General features: G+C 34.9%; 3 protein-coding genes across 7 annotated transcripts in view; 2 read left to right on the top strand and 1 right to left on the bottom strand.

The window, feature by feature from the left end:
* The window catches only part of LOC123308523 (zinc finger protein 64-like), a 46,522-nt gene extending 37,056 nt beyond the window's left edge, over positions 1–9,466 (top strand). For 2 of the 3 annotated variants that reach the window (XM_044891220.1, XM_044891224.1), the window contains 5 exons: positions 353–574; positions 2,489–2,674; positions 8,660–8,854; positions 8,954–9,078; positions 9,158–9,466. In XM_044891220.1, coding sequence (XP_044747155.1) covers positions 353–574; positions 2,489–2,674; positions 8,660–8,854; positions 8,954–9,078; positions 9,158–9,347 — 918 coding nt within the window. In that variant the 3' untranslated portion in view covers positions 9,348–9,466. The remainder of the gene's footprint in view (positions 1–352; positions 575–2,488; positions 2,675–8,659; positions 8,855–8,953; positions 9,079–9,157) is intronic. The other variant, XM_044891223.1, reaches the window with a different exon arrangement.
* Positions 9,467–11,698: 2,232 nt separating this feature from the next.
* Positions 11,699–14,738, top strand: LOC123308518 (zinc finger protein 142-like). 2 transcript variants are annotated; one of them, XM_044891211.1, is made up of 2 exons: positions 11,699–11,951; positions 12,028–14,738. In XM_044891211.1, exons 1-2 carry the CDS (start codon positions 11,878–11,880, stop codon positions 14,228–14,230), a joined length of 2,277 nt encoding a protein of 758 aa, XP_044747146.1. In that variant the 5' UTR covers positions 11,699–11,877; the 3' UTR covers positions 14,231–14,738. The 2 variants fall into 2 exon arrangements, with proteins under 2 accessions (XP_044747146.1, XP_044747147.1); XM_044891212.1 differs by having other exon boundaries at positions 11,699–11,959.
* A 7,442-nt stretch (positions 14,739–22,180) lies between these two features.
* LOC123308532 (zinc finger Y-chromosomal protein 1-like) lies at positions 22,181–24,632 on the bottom strand. Of its 2 annotated transcripts, none has more exons than XM_044891238.1 (2): positions 24,491–24,632; positions 22,181–24,402 (listed from the first exon to the last, which is right to left on the bottom strand). In XM_044891238.1, exons 1-2 carry the CDS (start codon positions 24,556–24,558, stop codon positions 22,995–22,997), a joined length of 1,476 nt encoding a protein of 491 aa, XP_044747173.1. In that variant the 5' UTR covers positions 24,559–24,632; the 3' UTR covers positions 22,181–22,994. The 2 variants fall into 2 exon arrangements, with proteins under 2 accessions (XP_044747173.1, XP_044747174.1); XM_044891239.1 differs by having other exon boundaries at positions 22,181–24,397.
* Between the last annotated feature and the right edge of the window lie 766 nt (positions 24,633–25,398).

Genomic DNA, 25,398 nt, shown 5'->3' with positions numbered 1-25,398 from the left:
TAAATTGCATGATACAACAATTATGATTCTCTCGTAACTGACCTGATTCATCTAATCCGATTAACTTGGACTGAACCATTAATTGTCCAGCCATATGATTATGTTTTGTTTCGTTTTTGTGATACCGGAGTCACCTTCCACAGTCCCGTATTTGAAATTCAATGAAATTCTGTCGAACTTCTAGGGGTTGTATCTCAGCCACCTTGGATATTTTATATGGAATATTTTTGGTTAAACGACTTATTTCGATGAGCTCTACCTTCTGTCAAAAAAAGCCTCACCTTTGAAAACACCCTGTATATTGCAAAAACATGACAATTATTTTAGAGACTACATATTCATATAATTTCAGAATGCGACCGTGAGAGCAAAGTGGGAACAATCGTTAGGTCAGAAATTGACTCCAGGGCAATTTGTGTGTGAAAAACACTTTCGCGATGCAGATATAAAAAAAACCGATCGATTTATTATAGACGGAGTGGAGACCTTCCTCTCTCGTAAAGTGTGGACGCTTTTGAACGAAAATGTAGTGCCAATAAATCGGCATGGTTCAAAAATTGACATTTCTGAAGAGGTAAAGGAACAACACTTTTTTCTTTTTAGCGCGCTTTTACTCATTGATGAAGATTTCTTAAATTTTCATTTAGCAATATTAGAAAAATACAGATTGAAGCTATTGAACTTAAATTCAGAATTTACACTGCGCAAAAAAATCAACGCACATTATGGAAATCTCAAATTTATTCTACAACTGAAGGTGTTCTCAATGATAATTATTTTTATCAGAATTATGCATGCATATGTTATCCACTTTCAACGGTTTTCTTCAATACAGATGTTTTTTCCCAGCAGGAATAAAAAAAGTTGATATCATCAGATTTTGATTGTATTGGCTCCATTCTAAAATCAGTTGTTCTCGATCAATTCTAGTGATCAATAGTTTTTCTTTCGTTTGATTTTCTACACTCGATCGCTATGAAACGCGAAACACGAAATTTGACCCAAGAGGAATGTGCCCAAGCGGTAGTTTTGCGAGAAGAAGGGTGGACATACACAAGAATTGCAGAAAGGTTTGGAGTTTCCCATACAAGTGTGTCCAGAATGTTGCAGCGATTCAGGGAGACAGGTATGAATGTCCGAAGACCAGGACGGGTAACAACTGCCATTCAAGAACGTTACTTGAGAGTTTCTACGTTGAGACAACGGTTTGCAACCGCTCGCCTCCTTCAAATTCAGCCTGAGCAAACTCATGAGGTGCAAATTAGCACTCAGACAATAAGAAATCGCCTCAGAGAATATGATTTAAGGCCTCGTGTCGCGGCAAGAGGCCCAGCTCTTACCCCAGCCCGTCGAAGGGCGCGTTTGGATTTTGCGAGAGAGCATATCCATTGGGAAGAGGCCGATTGGGAAAGAGTTCTCTTCACAGATGAGTCTAGATTCTGCCTCTACCATTGTGATCGACGTTCCCTTGTATACAGACGTCCACATGAAAGATATGCTCAGTGCAATTTCCTGAATACTACTGGTTTCGGGGGAGGATCGATTATAGTATGGGGTGGTATATCTTTGACTGACGCACAGACCTAGTGGTCGTTGATAATGGAGCTATGAATGCTGATAAGTGTATAAGGAACATTCTTGAAGAGCATGTAGTGCCATTTGCCCCATACATTGGTGAAAATTTCATTTTTATGGACGATAATGCCAGACCCCATCGTGCGCGCATCGTTCAGGAGTACCTTGAAGAGGTTGAAGTCTCTCGAATGGAATGGCCAGCAAGAAGTCCAGATCTCAATCCGATTGAGCAGGTTTGGGACAACCTCACCAGAAGGCTGAGAAGTTCAGAAAATCATCCAGCTACTCTTAATGACTTAGGAATTCAACTCGGGGAAATCTGGTAAGGATTAGATCAGAACATTTTAAGATCACTCATTTTGAGTATGAACCGTCGTTGCCGGGCTGTAATTAACGCAAGGGGTGGAAATACCAAGTATTGAATCACTTATCAGCATTTCAGTATTTTGAAAATTGTTCATTTCTCTTCTTTCACATAAGATTCGGTGAAATCCTGAATTTTTTTTCCATTCAATGTGTCTTGTTTCGTTCAAAACCTTCCCGAGAGCACATAAAAAATAAGTTATAAAGTCAATGTAGAGTTAACTTTCATTAAAATTGAGATTTTCAGAATGTGCGTTAATTTTTTTGCGCAGTGTAGTGAGTACAAATAATAATAAACAGAATTCCTCTAAAACAAATGTATCTCAGGAACTGTTAGCCTAACAACGTTCAAATTTACCATGAACCTTCGGAACTTTGTTTCGAAGCGAATTACTGGCTTTCAACTTGATCAGATCTGTATTTTTCAGACATACACATAAGGAAAAAATTCTGTGAGTCAACCGGATGACCAATTTGAATAAGAGCGCAAAAACTTCTGACATTGAAGTTTATGATATATCTTTTCTTTTTTTTTTTTTTATTATTACAGAAAGATCCATTAGGATCAGATGAAATTGAGCAATCTCATAATCCAGATACCTCGTCACAAAACGTGGAAGAGGTGAAAATAGAAGAGGACCTTCATTTCACAGAAATTTATCATATGGAATACTTATCAGAGCACGCAGCAGAGAATAATGTAAGAAAACCACAAATGATTCTCTCATTATACGGGGTGAGTCGTTGGAAGTGCTCAAATCACCCATATACAGGCTGATTCACTAATTTTCCATTTTTCAATGAATTTTAACTTATGAACCATCCTATACATTTTCGTGCTGTTTGATTCGTATGTTGTTTGTCAGGTGTGCTTTCGATTAACATAATGAAAAAAGTGTCATTCCAGATCTGGCTCTTAATTTAATATATATTATATTATAGCCTATTATGTGTTATAGGACTGCTATGAAAATATGAGAAATGATTTATTGACCTACAGTTCGATATCCATATCACTTTAATTCTTTTCAGTAATTCACCATTTCACTGAAAAATCACTATGATACACAAATAACTTATCAAACGTTCAATATCTGCACTTCACTTTCAGTAATCCACTATTCAACTGACAACTGACAAAACGTCTAAATGATAATAAATACATATCGAAACGACAGCAGTATCAATAGCATTTCTCACAATCCTCCATATTTGTTTACGTTTTACAGCGCCCTCGACGGTAGTTAAAACGCTTATGGTGTCATGCTATGTTCATGATCTCAAAATGATACATGGCAAATAAAGAACAATATTACAAATATGTTATGTGGATATCAGGGAGCAGGAACATGAAATTTACAAAATGTGGATATAATTTCGATACAGCACAGGTACATTTCAAATATCGCATCAGACACGTAATGGTTACAGAAAAATAACACATAACAAAGTTCCCCATTCGATCTCCCAAGAAAACATAACAGATATGTTACTGGTCACTTGGGTATATTTGTATCCAACACACAAAACGCCCAAAGAACCCGGAAACAGACAGCTGCTGTTAGTTTGGACATCAACAAGGCATTCGACAGCGTGTGGCCTACTTTTTAAGTTACACAAACTCAACACTCCGAACTATTTAATAAAAATGGTGAAAAGTTTTCTGGAAGAAAGGAAACTCTGTGTAAAAATCAATGAGACAACATCCACCTCATTCTCACCAGAACAGGGTACACCACAGGGTTCACCCCTTTCCCCTTTGCTCTTTAATATTTTCTGCTATGACATACCTGAGAACAATAGCAAAGATCAGTATCTCCTGCAATATGCCGATGACACCATTATAATCTCGCATGGAAAAACCGTAGCTAAGTGCATAAAGGCATTACAACTTTACATGGACAGATTGATAACCTGGTTTTACAAATGGAGGCTACATCCCAACCCTGAAAAATCTAAATTCATAATCTTCAACCACAAGATCAGACCAAGTTCTCCTCTAGTTCAGATAGACAGTACAAATATAACTCCGTCTCCGTCAATAAAGTACCTTGGCATACAAATCGACTGTAAACTAAATATGAAGCTTCAATCAAACCTCTCCAAGAAAAAAACAATTGCGAGAGCGAAACATTTCAAATGTCTCACCTACAAGAACGAAGGAATAAGCATTGAAAATGCCACAAAAATATACAAAACAGTTTGCAGACCAATTCTGGAGTACGGTCATACATTATATGCAAATGCCACAAATTCGGTATTAAAAAATCTAGAGGTAGGGGAGAGAACATCTCTGAGAACAATAACACGAATGAGACACCCCCTCAATAAATTACACAATCCATCCAATGAACTACTCTACAGAAAGACCAAAATACAGCCAATAATAGAAAGACTGAAAATTTTAAATGGCAGATTTTTCAATCGGGTCAAAGAACTGGAGGATATATATGGCATGTTCCACAGAGATACAGCGAGCAACCCACTCAGAAAATTTCCAGACCAAACAATCATGGACATTCTCACGTCCATGGCTATGTAGATCAATAAAAAATTAACCCAATTCAATATATAATAGACTAACCTTTTTTTTTGCTACATTGATGTATCTAAATGTACAAGGCTGAAGGACTTTGGTCGATGGCCTTTGACTGTGGTCAATAAATGACAGTTATTATTATTATTCGGAAACATTTATTACAGCGAACCTGCAACGTCTCTAGACCTTTCAAAAAAAATGTTTCTTCTTGCTCTGGAAACCAGAACTCCACAGCTTTTATTACCTCCTCGTTGGAAGAAAATTTACTACCTTTTAAACTTTTTTTCAGTTGAGGAAAGAGATGATAGTCGGATGGAGCCAAATATGGTGAATGAGGGGGGTGTTCTAGTAATTCAAACCTTAAATCGCGAATTTTTTGCATGGCAACATGAGATTTATGTGCAGGGGCGTTGTCCTGCAGAAACAAAACACCTTTGGATAGCTTTCCGCGTCTTTTCTCTTCAATGTTTTCCCGTAGAGTGGTCAGTAATGTTGAATAGTAATCTCCGGTTATTGTTCTACTCTTATCCAAAAAATCAATCATGATTACTCCATGGTAATCCCAAAAAACTGAAGCAAGAACATTTCTAGCAGATTTTTGGACACGAAACTTCTTAGGTCTTGGAGAACCAGAGTGTCGCCATTCCATCGATTGTTGCTTTGTTTCTGGATCGAAGAAAGGTACCCAAGTCTCATCCATAATAACAATTCGGTTTGAGAAGTCTACATCGTTTTCAAATCGAGCACAGATGCAACGCGATGTTTCTACCCTTGCACGCTTTTGGTCAACATTCAAACATTTGGGGATCCATTTTGCAGCAACTTTTCTCATGTCCAAATTACGTGAACTATATGATGAAAGCGTTCGTATGAAATATTCAGTGCTTCAGATATCCTTTGTAGCCCAATTCGACGGTCTGATAAAATCATGTCATGAACTGCATCGATATTTTCGGGACTGACACAGAAACCTTTTGCGTGAAATAAAGTTATGATTTCTTCAGACTGAACATGATTCTCATTCTACTTTTTTTTTTTTTCAATGTGCGATTTACACCATGCTAGATTGCATGGTGTGTGGGACTAAGTTATTGTTCAATATATAATAGTTTGTCCCAATAACGGACATGTCCTCCCAAATTTCAATGAAATTGGGATAAATAAAAAATGTATCGATTGAATTACTCTGAAAAATACTATTTGGGGAAGGTAATTTTTTTTCTTCAATCCTCTGCCATCTCATTAACGAAACGTCTAGATTTGATTCTAGTTAAAATTCGAAAAACTTGTATGCGGAAAAATCAAGTACATGCAGTTTTACTCATTTTTTCCGTTCCTTTCAAATTTGCAAATAAAATTTTAAAATAATGACATACAGGGTGTTGTTTCCACTCAAGAACTACTAATTAATTTTTTACTGGACTGAAAAAATACTGGACCTGAAAAATACTTTTTATTTTATTATCCACTCAATCCAGGACGAAGAATGTATAAACCAAATATTATAAAAATAGTTAGGGTGGTTCATAATTTCACGATTAATTGAAAAAATGGGGAAAATCACTGAATCACCCTGTAGCCTTGTAATAAATATAGACCCATAAAATTCAGGATATTCAGAGTCATCTTGGTGTCCTCTATCTACCCTTTACTGTATGTGCATTTCCCAATGAATCACCCTGTATTATTAAACGTACTCGATTCACTTTTATTTCAGCTCTCGTTTGGCCATGGAAATTTGACACATTCCACACTGTATAGTATGAAAATATGAGGTTATAAGTTATGACGCTTGTCAAAACATCTTTCAATTTTAAATCAGCGTTATGTTGTTGTTACGTATTTCTCGCAATTTGAATTCACGTCAGAAAGTAAACGAATCCGAAAATGTGTGATGAACATAATGAACAGAAAAAAAAAATATGGGTTGCCATTTAAAAAATGAAGATTTTGAAGAATTTCTGTTTTGATAATGGACCTACGTTTTCGTGGACCCTGTATATAATATGGTTAATTACAAAGGCATTCATTGCCTAAACACAGTCCAAATTTGAATCAATTAATAGAATAGGGACGGAGCTATAGTACTTTATGTAAGTACCTCGAACTGTCAAAATATTAATAAATCTCGAAAACCGTTGAGAATTCAAACATAGTTATGTTATAAAACTTTTATTCAAATTCAACAAGGAATTCAAAAATGTAAAAATATATAGGATATTCCATTTAAAATGACGAAGTTGATAGCTGTGCAGAAAAAACGAAACACTTTGTATAGCTCTAAATAATTTCAGGAGATCCTCTACTTTAAAAGAGGAAAGTTTTGTTTGAAAATCTTTCTTATAAAGTTAATAGAATTAGAGTAATCGGCCACTGCCCTATGGCACGGACACCCTGTATAAACTCAGAGTGACATTATCCAACTAAAAACAGTTGTCTAGTCTAGAGTAGTTCAAATGAAAAGTCACTTGAAGTCGGACTCAGACATCGAGAAAGTTTGCTACAATCAAAATTAACACAACGTTTACAGTAGCAGAGCAATCAAAGAATATTGACTGCGAGTGCCTCTTTATTCCATCAGAAAAACAGAAGGTTAGAATAATGAATTTTAATGAGAAGGATGAGTTGTAATAATGATGCAGACCAAGAGGTGAAAACAAGTCTGCTCATTGAAGAGATCAATACATTAAATATGTGTAGAGCAATAATATTATAATACATGTAAACAATGTTTGTCTGAAAGACAGAACAAAAATTCATCAATGGATATAAAATTTACAGAGACGGACGGCTTACAAGTAAGCACGATCGTCCATCAGAAAAATGGTAGATACAAATTATGAGAGGTACAAAATGAGAGTACTAATGAAGGAAACCACTAATCGTTGGTTTCGAGAAGTGCAGCAGGCTTGAGGTGTAATCTGTATATCGAGCAAGATTAAAGAATATGAGAATACAAAGTACGAGGATGTATTGATATCTAGTTAGCCTAGACCAGTTCCATGCGTAAAAAAAAATATTGCGTTACCATAGCAACGAACAATAACTCACTAGAAGTGTCAGTGTGAAGTGTGAGGTCGAAAAAGTAAACCAGAGTTACGCAATAAATTAAAAGAAAGAAGATGTCCACCGAAATTGTGAAAATCGAGAAATTGGAGTATCGGGCCATCATCAAGTACCAGTATTTAAAAGGGTTAGAGGTAAGCAGATTTACGAAGATTGCTTAATACCCTTGGTGATCAATGTCCTTCGTATGCGACCGTAAAAAATTGGACTGCAAGCTTCAAAAGAGATAAATTTCCCATGTACGATGTAAACTTCTTAAGCCCAATTGTTACTATGGATGAGGCTTGGGTACATGTCTACGATCCAGAAACAAAGCAACAATCGATGGAATGGCGACACTCTGGTTCTCCAAGACCCAAGAAGTTTCGTGTCCAAAAATCTGCTAGAAATGTTCTTGCTTCAGTTTTTTGGTATTGTCATGGAGTAATCATGATTGATTTTTTGGATGAGGGTAGAACAATAACCGGAGATTACTATTTGACATTACTGACCACTCTACGGGAAAAAATTGAAGAGAAAAGACGCTGAAAGCTATCCAAATGTGTTTTGTTTTTGCAGGAGAACGCCCCTGCACATAAATCTGATGTTGCCATGCAAAAAATTCGTGATTTTGCGTTTGAACTACTAGAACACCCCCTTATTCACCAGATTTGGCTCCATCCGACTATCATCTCTTTCCTCAACAGAAAAAAGTTTAGAAGGTCGTAAATTTTCCTCCAACGAGGAGGTAATAAAAGCTGTAGAGGTCTGGTTTGCAGTGCAAGAAGAAAAATTTTTTTTGAAAGGTCTAGAGACGTTGCAGGTTCGCTGTAATAAATGCATCCAATTAAGAGGAGAATATGTTGAGTAATAAAAGATTTGGACATTGAAATTTTGTTTGGTTCTATGGTAGGCTAAGAATTTTTCAATATATCCCCGTATTAACGACATTTCTAGTTACAAAAACTTATTTTTTTTATTATAATATGTATTACAAGCAATCGGAATAATCCTTTACAAAAACTTGAAAAAATTATTTCACAGCCAACCAAGTGCTTTTATAAAAGTGAATGGAGTATACTTGAGAAGCTTTTAATATAATTCCTGCCCAATTTTCAATATTATGTCATCATTTAGGTCTTGCCTCCACCACCATCATTAACTGAACGTTCAGCTCTAACACTAGAAGAGATCCGCTCTCATTTTAGTTCGACGCTGATGCAAGGATGGTGTTATTTTGCAAAGGATGAAGAACTGATATTCAGTCGCATCAACATCCAGACAAGGAAGGAAGATAGGCATTTCAGTGTTGATAAAAATCTCTCAGTGAAAGTAAATCGATTTTCTATTCCTTTCTTTTATGAAGTATCCACATGAAATATTTTCATCCAATTCATAGGAATTTTTAACGGAATACATTTTTTCAAACAGGTTTCTGTGAATGGAGGACCAGAATATTCGACAAATGATACCATATCATGCCTAGAAGATATCAAAATTTATATGAAAAAGTTGCAAAAAACAATGTTATGTGAAGGAACCGGCCATCATATTGAGTAAGATAGTTCCTTATTCGCTTTGCAATTGAAATTAAAATCCAATAAAAAAATTCCAATTTTCTCGTTTTTCCTACAGGAAATTTTCTCCAAAGTGTACTGGGCGGATATCTAATGATGATTACAAACGTTGGCGGAAAATCCTACGATGTCCATGTTGTCGAAGTCTGCGTAAGAAGCTCCAGCGGAGAAAGTATAGTACATTTAAAGTAAAAATAACTCCAGAATTTATAACACGAAGTAAAAAAGATGTAGTTGAGAAGGATTAATTTTTATATAACAATATATATTTATGTACATATGAATTGAATTGCGTTGCTGATTAGTTGTAATGATTCTTTTTTGTGGAATGACAGCAATTATTTGAATAGTGAACTGTTTTTTCTTACTGGAATTTTTATTTATCTCTTCATCGGGAGAACTACAATACCATAGCAAAAAAGTATGAATAATATAAATGAGTATTATTAATAACTTGTAACGTGGTTTCCTCGGAGAAAACTTATCTCGAGCGCCTGCTATTCTTTTCACTAGGAAGAATAGCAAACCTACCGGAGTAGCTGCTAGTCGGAGATAGAGGTCACTGTTATCTAGGGTGGTAGCGATAACGAAGTAGTCAAAATCAAATTATGTACCAGTTTATTCACACCTTCGGAAACTGATTATATAAACAACGGAAATATGTGTAGGTATGAAATATGAGTGAATCGATCAGCAAACATACATTCTGGAAATTCTATCCGATCACGAGCACTTTATAAAGTTTATACCGGGTACAGTGAAAAATCAAAGGTTGTTCAATAAAATGCGCCAACCAGAACTGACGAAATGGATACTAAGGATGACCTCGCGAAGTGAATTGACTTGCTATACGGTATCGGGATGTAATTAATTGTATTTCTCCAGAAATGAAAGAAACGCAACCAGGGCGGATCTACTCGAGACTTTTACTCGTTACCCCAAGGGCTAACGCTCCATGACTGATAGCGAAGAAAAGGTCTATTTTTAGCGCAACTACGGGATTTCACTGACGACGAGCGGTATCTCTTATTCTCTACCCCAAGGGCTTACGCACCATGACTGATAGAAAAGAAGAGATTTCGGATTCAACACTTATGACGCGGAACGCGGACAGGGGGGTTGACGGGACTTCTTTTTCACTACCCCAAGGGCTTACGCACCATGACTGATAGCGAAGGGAAAAGTCAGACTCGCGAAACAGGGTTAAGTACGGCAAAAGATAACAGAAAGCGATACAGTACAGCAGTGTCAAAGAAGTAACCGGTGTGGGTCTAATTAAGAAACTGAACGGTAAAGACTCGGACCTACCTCCTTTATTTCAGGCACTCGCGGAAAACAAACGAAAACTAAAAATTAATTCCTAATAGCACTAATACTCGCAACTCAAACTTATTTCTAAATTTGTTGAACGTTTTGTCGTGCACACAATTAAAGTCGAATCGCAGAGAAAAGAGTACGGAGCGTAAAAGTGACTAAATAGTAAAAGAGTCAAAGTAAAAGAGAGACCGTCGCGGGGGAAAATCTGCTTTTATAGGCAAATCCCCCACACGTTAAAAATCTGAAAATTCCAGAATGCGAAAAGAGTGAAAAACGTCGTCAGCTCCAGTTTATTGCATATCAACATCAGAAAAACGTCGAAATCTTCAACGGCATGCAAGAAAAACAACGTTGACCACAGATAAACGGTTTTTTACATTTACTCTGCCTATCGGAATGAATGTACTGAATATTTGAGAATTAAATATTTTCAAAGGCGGAAATGTAAAATGAAAGGAATGCACTAAAATGAACTCCAATTTTTCTCAGAAAACTGGAGATCATTACAAACTTCAAAATTGACATAATGTAGTGGACTGCTTTTTTTTCAATATTGACATAACGACTGCCCTCTAGTGGACTTTATCAAAGACCACCAGTAAGAAATGAAATGTTAGAGAAGGTTTTCTGTACTAGCTGTTGAATTGAAAGGGGAGCTGGCGCAAGCGTTAAGAACCCTGGAAGACGCTCTTTTTCAAGTAGGTACTTGAGATCGAAAGGGCAAGAGATTCCTAATGAAGAAGGGATTCATTAAGCATCCTTTCTTGAAACGAGTTAAACCGGTTTTTCCTGTTAGTTAGTAGTTTTTTCTGGAGTGAATTTTTGAGTAAGACAAAGCTTGTTTTTTTCTTTATTTTGTTCAGTGAATCCCATACGTAAAATCATCAGAAAAAACTACGATGACACACCTAAAATAAGATGAAGGTTGTTCATATCAAATTGACACTTGAATCCCCACCCCTTATCGATAAACGTAGCTATCGCAGCGACTCCTACCCTACGTTCCCCGTTTTTGGAAACACATTTTTAGTACGGAGAGAGAGTTAGGTATTGTTAGGTGTTCTGTGATTAACTCTATAATCAAAGAGCTATAATATTTTCCTGTCACTTCTTACCCAGAGTCTATGTCAAACGTAGATAGAGATATCTACCACAGATTACTCTGTAATCTGTGGATATCTACGATGTCAAAGCCTCTATCTCATTGAACTCTATGGGAGTTCAATGCTCTATCTACAGTCAAAGCACATCTTTGGTTTTAGGTTATAATCACAGATTACAGAGTAGGGTTATAATTTTTGTTGTGCTTTTGAGTAAAGTTGAAGCAAAGGTGGAAGCAAAGATCAAATATTATCTTTATAATCTTTGGCAAAGATATTAATAGGTGAAGAAGAGACAACTCTGCTTGTCTCTGAGTTGAAATAATCTTTGGTATCAACAAAGAGGTATTGAGGTATCAATATGGAGGAAGACGAAGAAGTACATATTGCCCAAACACCTAATAACAGATTATATGTCTATGATATTGCCCACAAGTGAGTAGTTAGTTGTCAGTATTAATATTTGTGTTGTTTTTCAATTCAATACACTCCAAAAAACCTTTTCTTTCAGTATGAAATCAGAGGAAGAATTAGGGATTGTGGAAGTTTCCGAACAATTCATAGATGAAGAAGGAGTTCATGAAAGAGGAGAATATAGAATTAAGAATGAACAAAATAAACCATTAAACTCAGTTACAGAAGTAAATGCAGATCAATTATCATCTGCCCCTTCTTCCGCGGAAAAGTGTCAAAAAAATTACATTTCTTCTACTGTGGATGACGAAAAGCATCTTGCAGAACAAAAATGTGAATTCTGTGACTACGCTACATATAGAAAAGATAACCTTAGACTCCATGTTAACTCTGTTCATTTGAATATCAAGGATCACAGGTGTCATTTATGTGAATATGTCTCTAGTAGGAAAGCAAACCTTAAGGGTCATATTGAGACTGTTCATCTGAAAATCAAAAATCACAAATGCGACTTATGTGACTATGCTGCTAGCGAAAGAAATAAACTTGACAATCACATAAAATCTGTTCATTTGAAAATTAAGGATCACAAGTGTCATTTGTGCGGATACGCTGCAAGTGTGAAAAAGGGACTTGAAATACATTTGAAGTCTGTACATTTTAAAATCTGGGATCACAAGTGTCGTCTATGCGATTTTGCTACAAATATAAAGAGAACTCTTGAAATTCATGTCAACTCTGTTCATTCAAAAATCAAAAAACACAAGTGCCAGTACTGTGATTTTGCTGCGAGTGATAGATCTGCCCTTGGAATACATGTAAAAAGTGTTCATTTGAATATTAAGGAAGAATTAGAGATTGTGGAAGTTTCCGAACAATTCATAGATGAAGAAGGAGTTCACGAAAGAGGAGAATATAGAATTAAGAATGAACAAAATAAACCAATAAACTCAGTTACGGAAGTTAATGCAGATCAATTAACTTCTGCGGAAATGTGTCAAAAAAATTTCATTGGTGATTCTACTGTGGGTGACGAAAATCTTCCTGAGAAACAAAAATGTGAGCTATGTGACTATGCTACAAATGGAAAAGATAACCTTAGAAGTCATGTTAATTCTGTTCATTTGAATAACAAGGATCATAGGTGTCATTTATGTGAATATTACTCAAATAGGAAAGGAAGCCTCAAGACTCATATTGAGACCGTTCATCTGAAAATCAAAAATCACAAATGCGACTCGTGTGAATATGCTGCGAGCGAAAGGAGTAAACTTGAAAATCACGTTAAATCTGTTCATTTGAAAATTAAGGATCACCAGTGTAATTTGTGCGAATACGCTACAAGTGTGAAGAAGGACCTTGAAATACATTTGAAGTCTGTACATTTTAAAATCTGGGATCACAAGTGTCATCTATGTGATTTCGCTACAAATAGAAAGAGAAATCTTAACATTCATGTCAACTCTGTTCATTTAAAATTAAAAGAACACAAGTGCCAATACTGTGATTATGCTGCGAGTAATAAATCTGCCCTTGGAACACACGTAAAAAGTGTTCATTTGAAAATTAAGGAACACAAGTGTCATCTATGCGAGTATGGTTCGCAGAGAAAAGATAAACTTCAAAAACACATCGACTCGGTTCATTTAAATATCAAGAAATACCAGTGTCACTTATGCGAATATACCGCAACTCAGGAAAGTAACCTTGGAGCACACATGAAGTTCTCCCATTTGGATGTAAAGGCACACAAGTGTCACTTATGCGAATATGCTGCTTGTGTGAAGCAAAAACTTGATGATCACATAAAATCTATCCATTTGAAAATTAACGATCAAAAGTGCCATTTGTGTGAGTATGCTACCAACACGAACCAGTCACTCAATCAACATTTGAAATCTGTTCATTTAAATGACACTGTTCGTTTAAACGACACTGTTCATTCGAGTGGCGCTGACGACAGTGTTCATTCGAATACCAAGAATCATGATTGTACCTTATGTGATTTTGTAGCGGATACTGAACATGCACTTGAAAAACATATGAGATCCGTTCACTGGAAGATTGATGATTTTCACAGATGCCACCTGTGCGATTTTTTTACAGTCAAAATGGGCGTTCTTAAGAATCACATCGACTGCGTTCATTTGAACATCAAGCATCACAGATGTCAGTTGTGTGATTTCGCTACAAATACTCTGAGTGTTTTTCAAAAGCACTACGATTCTGTTCATTCCAATAACGAGAAATGCTCAGGTGTATCTGAAAATTTAACAGTCGATTCTGACGAGATGTGCTAGCTATAAATAGAATAATGAGTTTGGTCATAATTAGAAGTGTATTGTTTTTGTTGATATACTTTTTAGTTTTGATCGAATTGTTTTAAAAATGTATTTGGAGTTATTGAGAAAACGTAATACGTGTTATGTGTGAAGAAAACTACTTAATATTGTGTGCAGTTTATAATTTTTGTGCACAATAATTATCTTTTCCAATAATTTCCTGATACTCTTAATTGAATGCCTCAACAAAACAAAAAACTGTACTGTGAACATATGTACAAAGATAATTATTATCATTTTATTATATAACAATTCAAAATTACAACATAAACAAATATTAACAAGTTAAAATTAAGATAAAATTAAATTAAATTAGAATAATATAATTTCTAACAAATAATTATACAATTGTCTAAATTTACAAATATAAAATAATCAAGAATTTCTGTTTAAAACCATTAACTCAAATTCTAATTGTTGAGTTAACCCTTCCATATTTTTCATCCCATTAGATCTTCTAATACTATTGTCGTTCTTTTATTCTATATTTACACCATTGTTATCTTCATTTAAAAATGTCAACATTTGATTAACATGCCTTTTTATAAAACGTCTGCTATCACGCAATATCAAGTTATTTTTGCCTGTACTCTGAATCTTTTATCATTATTTTTATAATCATCTGCTCTCCTAACTTAATATAATTTTTTTTTATCTTGTTCTTATAAAAATGTTGAATTCCTTGTGAGTTTCATTACTCAAATTTTTCCTTAACAGATGAAATACTTGTTGCTAATCTCTCTTTTTCTGTTGTCGAATGTTTTCCTGTGCGATAATCAAATAAAAACAAATTTATAGCAACCTCTAATGGCCTACCTGAAGAAAAATCTAAACTGTCGAATTATTTCGAAATTTAGACTAGTATTATCATAGATAGGTGTAAAATGTTGATATTTGTTTTCACCCATCGAAACTACCTCGCTGCAATAGTAGGAATCATCTCAATAGGGCCAATATTTTTTAACATTATTTCAATATAGGAGAGCACAATTCAAATAATTGTCGCTTCATTAATTATGAGTAAGCGCAAGAATTTCTAGAAAGGCTGAACCATCTAAACACAAACTGTAGACCGGTTTCGGGGTTATTGTCACTCATCAGTACAGTGCAGTGATAAACATTAGGGGGCTGCAACTTGGTTCGCGCAGAAGTACTACCATCTAGTGTTTATGTCCCACTTTGACTGCTACGAATAGGTTTCTTCACTGATTTGATTCGTACAAATATTTTAACGTAAAAAAACACTTTTTCTACATCAGAGACTCCCTGCCTATACCATCGGTTCGGTTTGAAAGATACAGGATGTTGAAAAAACATAAAGGAATGTTATTTTTAGTTCTATCACACGAAGCGTTTTATCGAATGTAATTGTTTGAAATCTGGGGCATTGTATAAAGACCAGTCTTTATACAATGTCTGGGGTGTTCAGATTTTTTAAAAGAGTAGTGGACTGTATGACAAGATAATTCAGTTGAAGATGGTATAAAAACAATCATTGTATATCTTTCACAATCATAAAATGAATAAGTCACCTGCATGAAGCTAATACAATAGTAGAAAACAAATATTAACAACATCTATAGACTCAGAGAGACATTATTTGACAAAAAGCAGAGATAATCCACGGTAGTTCAAATGAGAAGTCACTTGAGGTCAGACTTTGACTTTGAGAAGTTCGATAAATACAAAATTAACACAACGTTTACAGTGACAGAGCAATCAATGAAAAATTGATTGCGAGAGCCTCTTTATTCTATCAGAAAAACAGAAGGTCAGAATAATGAATTTTAATGAGAAGACCGAGTTTTAATAGTGATATAGGCCAAGAGGTGAAACTAGATGATGAGAGATCAATACATCAAATGTGAGTTGAGCAATAATTATAATTCAACTATCAGCAGAGCTTAAATCTTATAAGTTAAATGAGGAGAGCAAAATTAATCAATCTGAGAAGAGCTAGAATATTATAATTAATATGAGAAGGCCAAGAATATTATAATTAAATGAGGAGATCAAGAATAATTGATAAAATGAAAAGAACAATCATAATTAATCCGAGAAGAGCAAGAATAGTATAATTAATATGCATCAAGTTGGTCTTGAAGAGTGCAAAAATGTATCAATGAATACAACATTCACAGAGACGGACTGCTTACAAGTAAAGCCAATTAGAACGTCCATCAGAAGATACAGTTGATAAATTATGAGAGGTACAAAAATCGAGAGTACTAATGAGGGAAACCACTAATCGTTGGTTTCGAGAAGTGCAGATGGCTAAAAACTAACATGTCTATCGAGCATGATGAATGAATGGATCAATGAGAGTACAAATTACAATGAGTAGATCATACCAAATTGAGAAAAACAGAAGGTTACAAAAATGAATTTTAATAAGAAGACCTAGTTATAACAGTGAAATAGACCAAGAGGTGACACTAAATAGTCTAAGTCTGGCCATCAATGAGAGATCAATACATTAAATATGAGTCGAGCAATAATTATAATATAAATGTGAGTAAAGCATGGATATATTATAAGTTAAATGAGAAGATGAAGAATATTACAATTAGTATGAGAAGAGCAAGAATATAATAATTAATATGAGTAACGTTGGTCGTGAAGAGTGCAAAAATTCATCAATGAATACAACATTTACGGCGGACTGCTTACAAGTAAGCACGATTAGAATCAGAAAATTGAAGATATAATTGATATTGAGAACATCAGAAGGATGTGTGGTATTGAAAACATCAATGATTGGGTATTGAAAAAAGACAGGAATGGAATGAACACATTAATCGCATGGATGAGAACAGACTAGTTAGAATGGCAAGAGACCACGTAAGCGTTGGAGCGACAATTTACCAGCTGGATAGACACAGGCAGGGAGCGAAGAAAAAACAAGCAATTTGCTTAGCTATAAGGAGGAAGAAGTTGAATTGATAAATTATGAGATGTACAATTCGAAGGTACTAAAGAGGGAAACCACTAATCGTTGCTTTCGAGAAGTGCAGAGGACTGAAAACTAACATGTATATCGAGCACGATGAATGAATATGAGAATGAATCATAAGAGTACAAAGAATAATTTATTTATTTAGAAAGGAATACAAACAGGATAAATCCCATAAAAAGTATTTACAAATAAAGTACAACTATTGAAGTGTTAATCTAAACCACATATAATATTATATTACATTTTTAAATTTTTTAAGAGAAAAAAAACAACAATTCAATCAATTGAAAATCATGACATAAGACCTCTTCTAAGCAGTGTTCTTTTGATTTTAATAATACCATCGGCGAACAAATCAATCAATTGAGCAATTGTTCACCGTTGCCATAGCCATAGCCGCATCACGGGCATTCTGGAAGCTAAAGGACAGAGTGTTTCAAAATCACGACCTCAATTTGAATACCAAAACAGCTGTTTACAAAGCAGTGGTCCTCCCAACGCTTCTTTACGAAAGCGAAAGCTGGACGCCCTACTGGCGACATATTAAACAGCTTGAACAAACGCAACGTCATCTAAGACAGATAATGCACATCAGATGGTTACACAAAGTTTCAAATGCAGCGTGCGAGTTGTACAATTGTGACTTAAGTAACGAGGGCCGGACTCAGATGGAGCTGCCACATTCTCAGGATGAAAGACACAAGACATCCCAAAATAGCTCTGTATGGCGAATTCACAGAGAGAGCTCGGAAACCAGGAGGCCAGTATAAGCGGTTTAAGGATATACTGCATCAATCTCTAAAATCAGTTAATGCCAATCATAACTGGGAACAACTAGCGTTAGACAGATCACAGTGGAGATATTTGGTCAACAATTATAATGGAGACTCGAGAAGAATACAGCGGCGGCCAGATCTGGTTGGTGACTATCCATGCCCGGAGTGTGGAAGGCTCTGTAGGTCAACGGTTGGGTCTCTTCAGTCACAGGAAGGCACACAGTCGCAATTAGCCCTAAAAAATTATAAGTTTGATCGCACCGATACTTTTGTTTTTGAGTCTTTTTGTAGATTTATTCTCGGTAATACAGCATATGAATGAATGAATGTTTTGGGAACTGAGTTGAGAACAGAAGCACTATAGTACTCACAGTTTTGTACTGTTATAGTCTGCGCTGTTTGATTTCTTACCACGTCAATACTTCTGTTTAGTTATAAGGACTTACACTGTCCTGTTAATTATACACCGGGAGTGCCCATTAGAAGTTTATGGAGAAATAATAATAATAATAATAATAATGACTTTATTTCAAACAAAATAGTAAATTATAATAAACTCAGTATTTTCAATAGAAAATCCCAGGGCGGAGTTCAGATGGTCGCAAAGCAAGCTTAGCCACCCCTGCTCATCTTCCACTCAAACCCTGATAGAAAATATAAACAAAAAAAAATAATTGGCAATACAATTCAAGACAAAATTATCAAAAATACAAATAAAACAAAAAAAGAAGAAAAAAAAAAGTATTTAGAAGCAGATATTCCAACTCTAAAAATATTATATACTTGTAGAAGTGCCATATATGAAGAAATCACTGATTATTCTGACTGCACTGATCTCTATAAACTGTATCTCTGATCTTAGCTCTGAAGGATGACACGGATAAATTAACAAGCGAACTACCTATATATTTGTTAAAATACTTATAAATTGAGAAACTAAAAGATCTCTCAAATAGAGACAACCTATGAGGAGGGGGGGATATAAGTCCTCTACTGCGCGTGTTTAGATTATGGACGTCAGACCTGAAGGTTATCTTTCGATACAGATACGATGGCTTACGAGACAATAAAATGCGATGGTAGCAAACTAAAGCTCCCACCAAAAATCTGTTACGCATATTCAACCACCTGACATCCACCAATTTGTGGCTAATGCGCTCAAATTTGCGAATTCAGAAAATGAATCTCAAGCAAGAATTTTGAATCTTTTGTATTGAGTTCAAGGTTGCCTGATCCAAACAGGAGAAAAATACCTGTGAGCAATAATTGAAATTTGATAACACAAGGGAGTCACAAACAGTCTTCTTTACCTCAATAGGCAAGGCACTACGGTGAGGATAGATCAACCTCAAGGCGTAGAGAGAACGCCTAATGCAGCTCGCAATATGCAACCTATAACGGAAAGAATTGTCCATTATCAGACCAAGGTTACGAACGCTCTTCACAATAGGAATCTCATCACCCCCAATGAAAAAATGAACATCCCGACTCAACCTATCACACGCAGACTGATTCCCGAAAAGTATGGCACAAGATTTGCTAGGGTTAACCAAAAGATTGTGTTGCTCTGATATCTCTTGGAAGGTCGCAAGATCATGATTTATTTTTCGAACCCCTTCATCAACATCGCCAGCATCAAAACTGAGGTAAAGTTGAGCATCATCAGCATAAAAATGGGCGTTACAGAATTTAAAGAACTTCCAAAACATGAAAGTATAAATGATAAAAAGCAGGGGACCCAGTAAGGACCCCTGAGGTACACCCACAGATATAGGCAAAGGACCAGATAGTGAACCATCGATTTTTACACGCTGGGATCTATTAAAAAGATAGCTTTTAAGAAGTAAAACGGAGCTATCAGAGAATCCCACGAAAGAAATTACAGCAATGAGCAAATCGTGCGAGATCATATCAAATGCTTTAGTGTAATCTAATAAGACCAGCGCTGTAACTAGACCCCTATCCGAGTTCAATAAAATATCGTCACTTATCTTGAGAAGAGCAGTGGTACAACTATAACCGCTACGAAAACCCGATTGGAACTCCAGGAAGCACTTCAAACTTATTTAGATGTTCAATCATCTGGTGATACAGGACCTTCTCGAATATTTTAGAGACAGCAGGCAATATGCTGATTGGTCGCAAGTCACTGAGCTGCTCCACATTACGTTTCTTTGGAATCGGCAAGACTATAGAATTTTTCCACGCCGAGGGATAATATCCACTTAAGATGCAGCAAAAAAAAAAAAATAATAATTCGATGTCTTCCAAATATTGGCTGAAGATATAAGTCAGTTAGATCTTCATTTTTGAAATATTTTTAAATAGCAATGACTTCCTGTTGTACCGGAAATTGCACCAAATTTAATATTTCAAATGGAACACCCTGTATATTATTTCATTTTCACATATATCTTTAAATTCTCCGTTCATTTTATGTACATTTCCCTATATCCATCTTGAGCTGTTTTCGAGTTATTTACCGTTTTTTTTTTTGAAAAAAAATCACAAATGGAGGCTTTTATAGAAGATTGAGGATTTCATAAAAGCGCAACGCACAGATCTGGTTTTTGAGCTACCGAACAGATAATCTACGTCGTTATGCAGAGAACATTACTTTTTAATATACAGGAAGATCAAATGAGAGTGTCTCAAAGTTGTAACTTTCTTGACTTCAATGCTCCTGTCTCATTCTCTCTACTCTCCATACTAACATGCTCAAATTTTATCAAATCAGGCTCGAAATTTATAGCTAGATTATGTTGAAGATGAACCTGTTAATGGGGAGGGGAGGCATTTTTATCTCTTGCAGCTTGAAGTATCAAGGACCAATTATTTTATAACTGACTAAAAGTTCTAATGGGGAATTCTCCTTAATTTGGGTTATCACTGCATATGTCTCAAAAATGTTAACCGTGAGACTTTGAGTATCACCTGTTCTAATACCTCAATAAAATCTGAAGAATATATAAAGTTCTTAGGTGTATACATTGACGAATATCTTAGGTGGACTCATCACATAGACACATATTGAGTAAAAAATTTAATTCATCATATTATGCAATAAACCGAGTTAAAAATTATTTTTCAACTGAATGTTTGCTTAATTTATACTATTGTTTGGTTTACAGTCATATTTCATATAATGTTTTACTTTGGGGAAATTCCACCGATTTAAAAATATGAATCTTGTTTGTTTCAAGAGGGAGACTAATTCCTTGTTGTGTAAGAAAGGCTATAGCCTTAATAAATATATGAATGATCATTTATAATTTGATTTCAATTCGGTTTTTTTTTTTCTTTTTAAGTTTATCTTTCAGATCAGAATATGTTACTATGTATTTTTTGCTATTGTTTTTTGATTTGTCTCATACATTTAATGTCTACGGGGATGAATAAAGCTTATTATTATTATGCTAGTTCAAACTGAATAATTATTAGTTTCATTCATGATTTCTTCAAATTCACCGCGGAAACTAGTCAAAATCATCCTTCAAATATGGGGTTTTAAAATTTAAATCGTTTTGTGCGGATTTTACGATTTGGCAACAGCGCATACAAGACAATGAAAAGAACAACGTCCGATCAGCTTGTTTATAAAATAACAGCTGTTGATATACAGGCGCGTACTTAGTGGTGAGCCTCAACAGCAACCGGCCATAAAAATCCCATAAAATTTTACGACCTTCCTCGTTCGTCGCAGACTTCATAGACAGCCATCTTTGTCTATCTCACCAAGATAATGTATTTGTTGTCCTTTATTATCAACGCATTGTATTTCAGTCGATGTTGCCAACTTGTGCAATCCACATGAAACGCTTTAAATTTTAAATACCTATTTTTATTTTTCATTTTTAAGTGCTGAAAATAATTTTTTTTGGGAAACGGTTGAAATGATTATTTCAATATGTGACGTTTCAAAGATATGTCATAAAAAATACATCATTTTCGTCAGAAGGAGTATTCCCTATTGTCTACAAAAGTTTCATTACTTACTTCTTACAGTGAGTTGCTGCCATCTTAGGGGTTGTTTTCAATATTGATTGAAGGTAAATGGTGACGTTGTGATTAAAAACAACATAAGAAAACAATTGTTGATATGGAGAACTTTTATTAATCTGATATATGCAATGTGATAAATGATGTGTACAAAAATATAGTACATGGTTTTTATTATTTTATAAATTCGCATTTTTTTTAGAAGGACATATCTCTATGTCTACATTGGAAAATTAACCCAATGATTGGGCTTATGATTTTCATACATTTTTGTTGAACATTTCAGATTGATATTTTGATCAGACCCTATGTCAATAGAATTCTTTCAACTTCACCTTTATCTAACTAAAATCCCTTTAATTTCAAAGCTTCCTTTAACCCTACTTAAAATGACACTAAAGAAAGCTCAAAGTGACTTTAAATTTAATTATGAAACTGGACGTTAGTATTTAATAATAGTTGTTCATTAAGTAAGCTATTGAACTGATTGAGAAAATAAAGTTGCTGAAAACAATATATAAAAGTAAAAGCATCATTTACACAAAAAAATTATTTTATTAGAATCTGTATGGATCATAATTTATCATCCATTCACAAAAAAATTCTTTATAACAAATGTCACCAGTAAAATCTAGTATTATTTCGACAGTCTGGCAACGATGATTTACTTCTGACGTATAATATCGTACTTAAGATGGACCAAGGTTTTTTTTTTTTCAATTGTAACAAACTTACATAGGTGACACTTGTGTTCCTTAAGATTCAAATCAACATATTTTACTTGTTCTTTTTTTTACCTGTTTCATATTCTAATCAAATGAATAGACTTAATGTGAGCCTGAAGTTTGCTTTTTCCACTTGTGACATGAACTTCGAGGTGTGTTATTATATTCGCAGCATAATCACATAAGTTACAGTTGTGTTTCCTGATATTTTAATGAATACAGTCGATATGCTTTTTATGGCATTATTTTTTTTACTTGTACCAAAATCACCTACTGACTCTTGCTGCTTTCGAATGAACAGATTTGATATGCTTGCCAAGGTCTATTTTTAAATTGGTACCATATTCACATAAGTGGCATTTGTGTTTCCAGACATTCAAATGAACAGAGTCGATATGTTTTTTCAGTTCACTTTGTCTGAGTGCAACATGATCGCATAAGTGACACTCAAGTTCCTTGATATTTGAATGAACAGTTTTCATATGAATTATTAAGTTGTGTTTTCGTATCGTACTGTGTTCACATAAAGAACACTTATGATCCTTGATATTAAGATGAAAAGATTTCACATGAAGCTTAAGTTCATATTTCCCGGACGCAGCATAATCACACAATCCACACTTGTGGTTCTTGATTTTCAAATGAACAGAGTCGACATGTTTCTGAAGATTATCTTTTCTTCTCGAAGAATAATCGCACTGCAGGCAATCGAAACATTTGGGTTTCACAACTTTCAGATGAATAGAACTTACATGCCTATCGAGATGACTTTTGTTATTTGTCTCATAAGTACACAATTCACACTTGTATTTCTTGATTTTTAAATGAATAGAGTCAATATGTCTTTGTAGAACATCTTTTCTACTTGTAACAAACTCACATAGGTGACATTTGTGTTCACCAGTTTTCAGATGAACAGATGTTATGTGTATTTTAAGGTTAGAATTTAGATTTGTAGTGTAATCGCACAAATGACACTTTTCTTTGACTTTCAAATGATCAGATTTTAGATGAATGTTGAGGCTATCTTTTCGATTAGCAGTATATTCACATAAGTGACACTTGAATTTGATATTCAAATGAACAGAATTAATATGATTTTGAAGGTTTTGCTTTTTATATGTTACATAGTCACATAAATGACACTGCTGATCCTTAATTTTCAGATGAATAGATTTCACGTGATTTTCAAGGCAATATTTACTAGATGCAACATACTCACATAAGTGACATTCGTTTTTCTTGATAGTCGAATGAACTGTTTCCTCATGAGTTTGGAGGAGACTTTTTCGACTTGCTGTGTATTCACAAAATGGGCACTTGTGTTTCTTGACGGATTTCTTACGTATTTTCTTTAGATCTTTCTGACCAGAGTCGTTATCACACCGTGTGCTTTTTCTAATTTTTTTTTTTTTAATTGAGACTACGTGACTTTCATGAGCTATAGCCTGTTCCAGAAGTGCAGAATTAGAATTATTCATCAGTGGATCTGATTCTTGAGGCACTTCCTTGATAGGAGGGACAGATGATATATGACTTCCTTCGATTTTGGTAAATAAGTTGTTTGAGGTACTTTTCTCATTCTTGATTATATATTCTTCTCTTTCATGAAATCCGTCATCATCTAGAAACTGTTCAACTTCTATAATTCCTGATTTTTTCTCGAACTCTACACTGAAAGGAATTCGATTTATTTAGAAATAGGTGAACAAAACTGTAAAAAACGAAAGGTAATGGAAAGATCATAAATATAAATACTCACTCATCATGAGCAACAGGTAATAGAAGCTCTTCAAAATAAATAATTTGTTCCCCCATGGCTACTACCATTTACTTCTTCTCCATCAAAACAAAAAAATTTAATTACAAACCTTAAAAAGAGGCAAGCAAAGATTATAGCATAGACCTAATAATAATATAATAATTTTATTAGGTCTATGGATTATAGAGTAACCTAACCTAACCTGTTGTAATCATAGAGCAAGAGGTTCCTCTTTGCATAGAGCATAGAGAAAGAAGTCTTTGGCATAGAGTCTTTGCTGTAATCTGTGGCCAAGTGAGACTAGCAACACCCTCAGCAAAGGTAATTTTTTGGTGCATGTAAGGGCCCAGAATATCGTTTCCTTGGTAACAACGGTCTCCATAATTACTCCTCTTACCTACGTAAATCCTTACCAGTCTCGGATGACAAACAAATGCTGATGTTCATCTGAGCAATGGCAATACTTGGAAAAGTTCAGTCTGAAGCCTACGTCATTCCAAAAGGGATGAAAAGTTTTGGTTTCCCTTTCAATTCACCAAATTGAGAAAATATACTGCTTCATAGCTGTCTTTGTTAAGGGTGAGATGGGCCTTTCTGTGGCTTCCTTTGGTTCACCACTACTCCCTTGATGAGCCTCTGGCTACTACAGCGAGCTTTCTAGTTGTATAGAAACAACTTTCTACAGCGTCAAAAGTGGCAAAGGTTCTTCAAAAATTACCTTCCAATAGCCAGAACCTGCGTTCTATCAGCAATAATTGTTTTCTTATTTCCGGATCAGAATTTTGAGAAAGGCATAAAACCTCTATCCTAAAATTGAGAACATGTCTATAATTACAGCCTCAATATTTGGGTAAGCAGAGAACAATCTCTTGCATTTGTTGTTTATACAAAACCTTTATCATAACACG

This window comes from Coccinella septempunctata, chromosome 2 (assembly GCF_907165205.1).
Source record: "Coccinella septempunctata chromosome 2, icCocSept1.1, whole genome shotgun sequence".
NCBI lineage: Eukaryota > Metazoa > Arthropoda > Insecta > Coleoptera > Coccinellidae > Coccinella > Coccinella septempunctata.
This window is presented reverse-complemented; position numbering and strand designations above follow the sequence as displayed.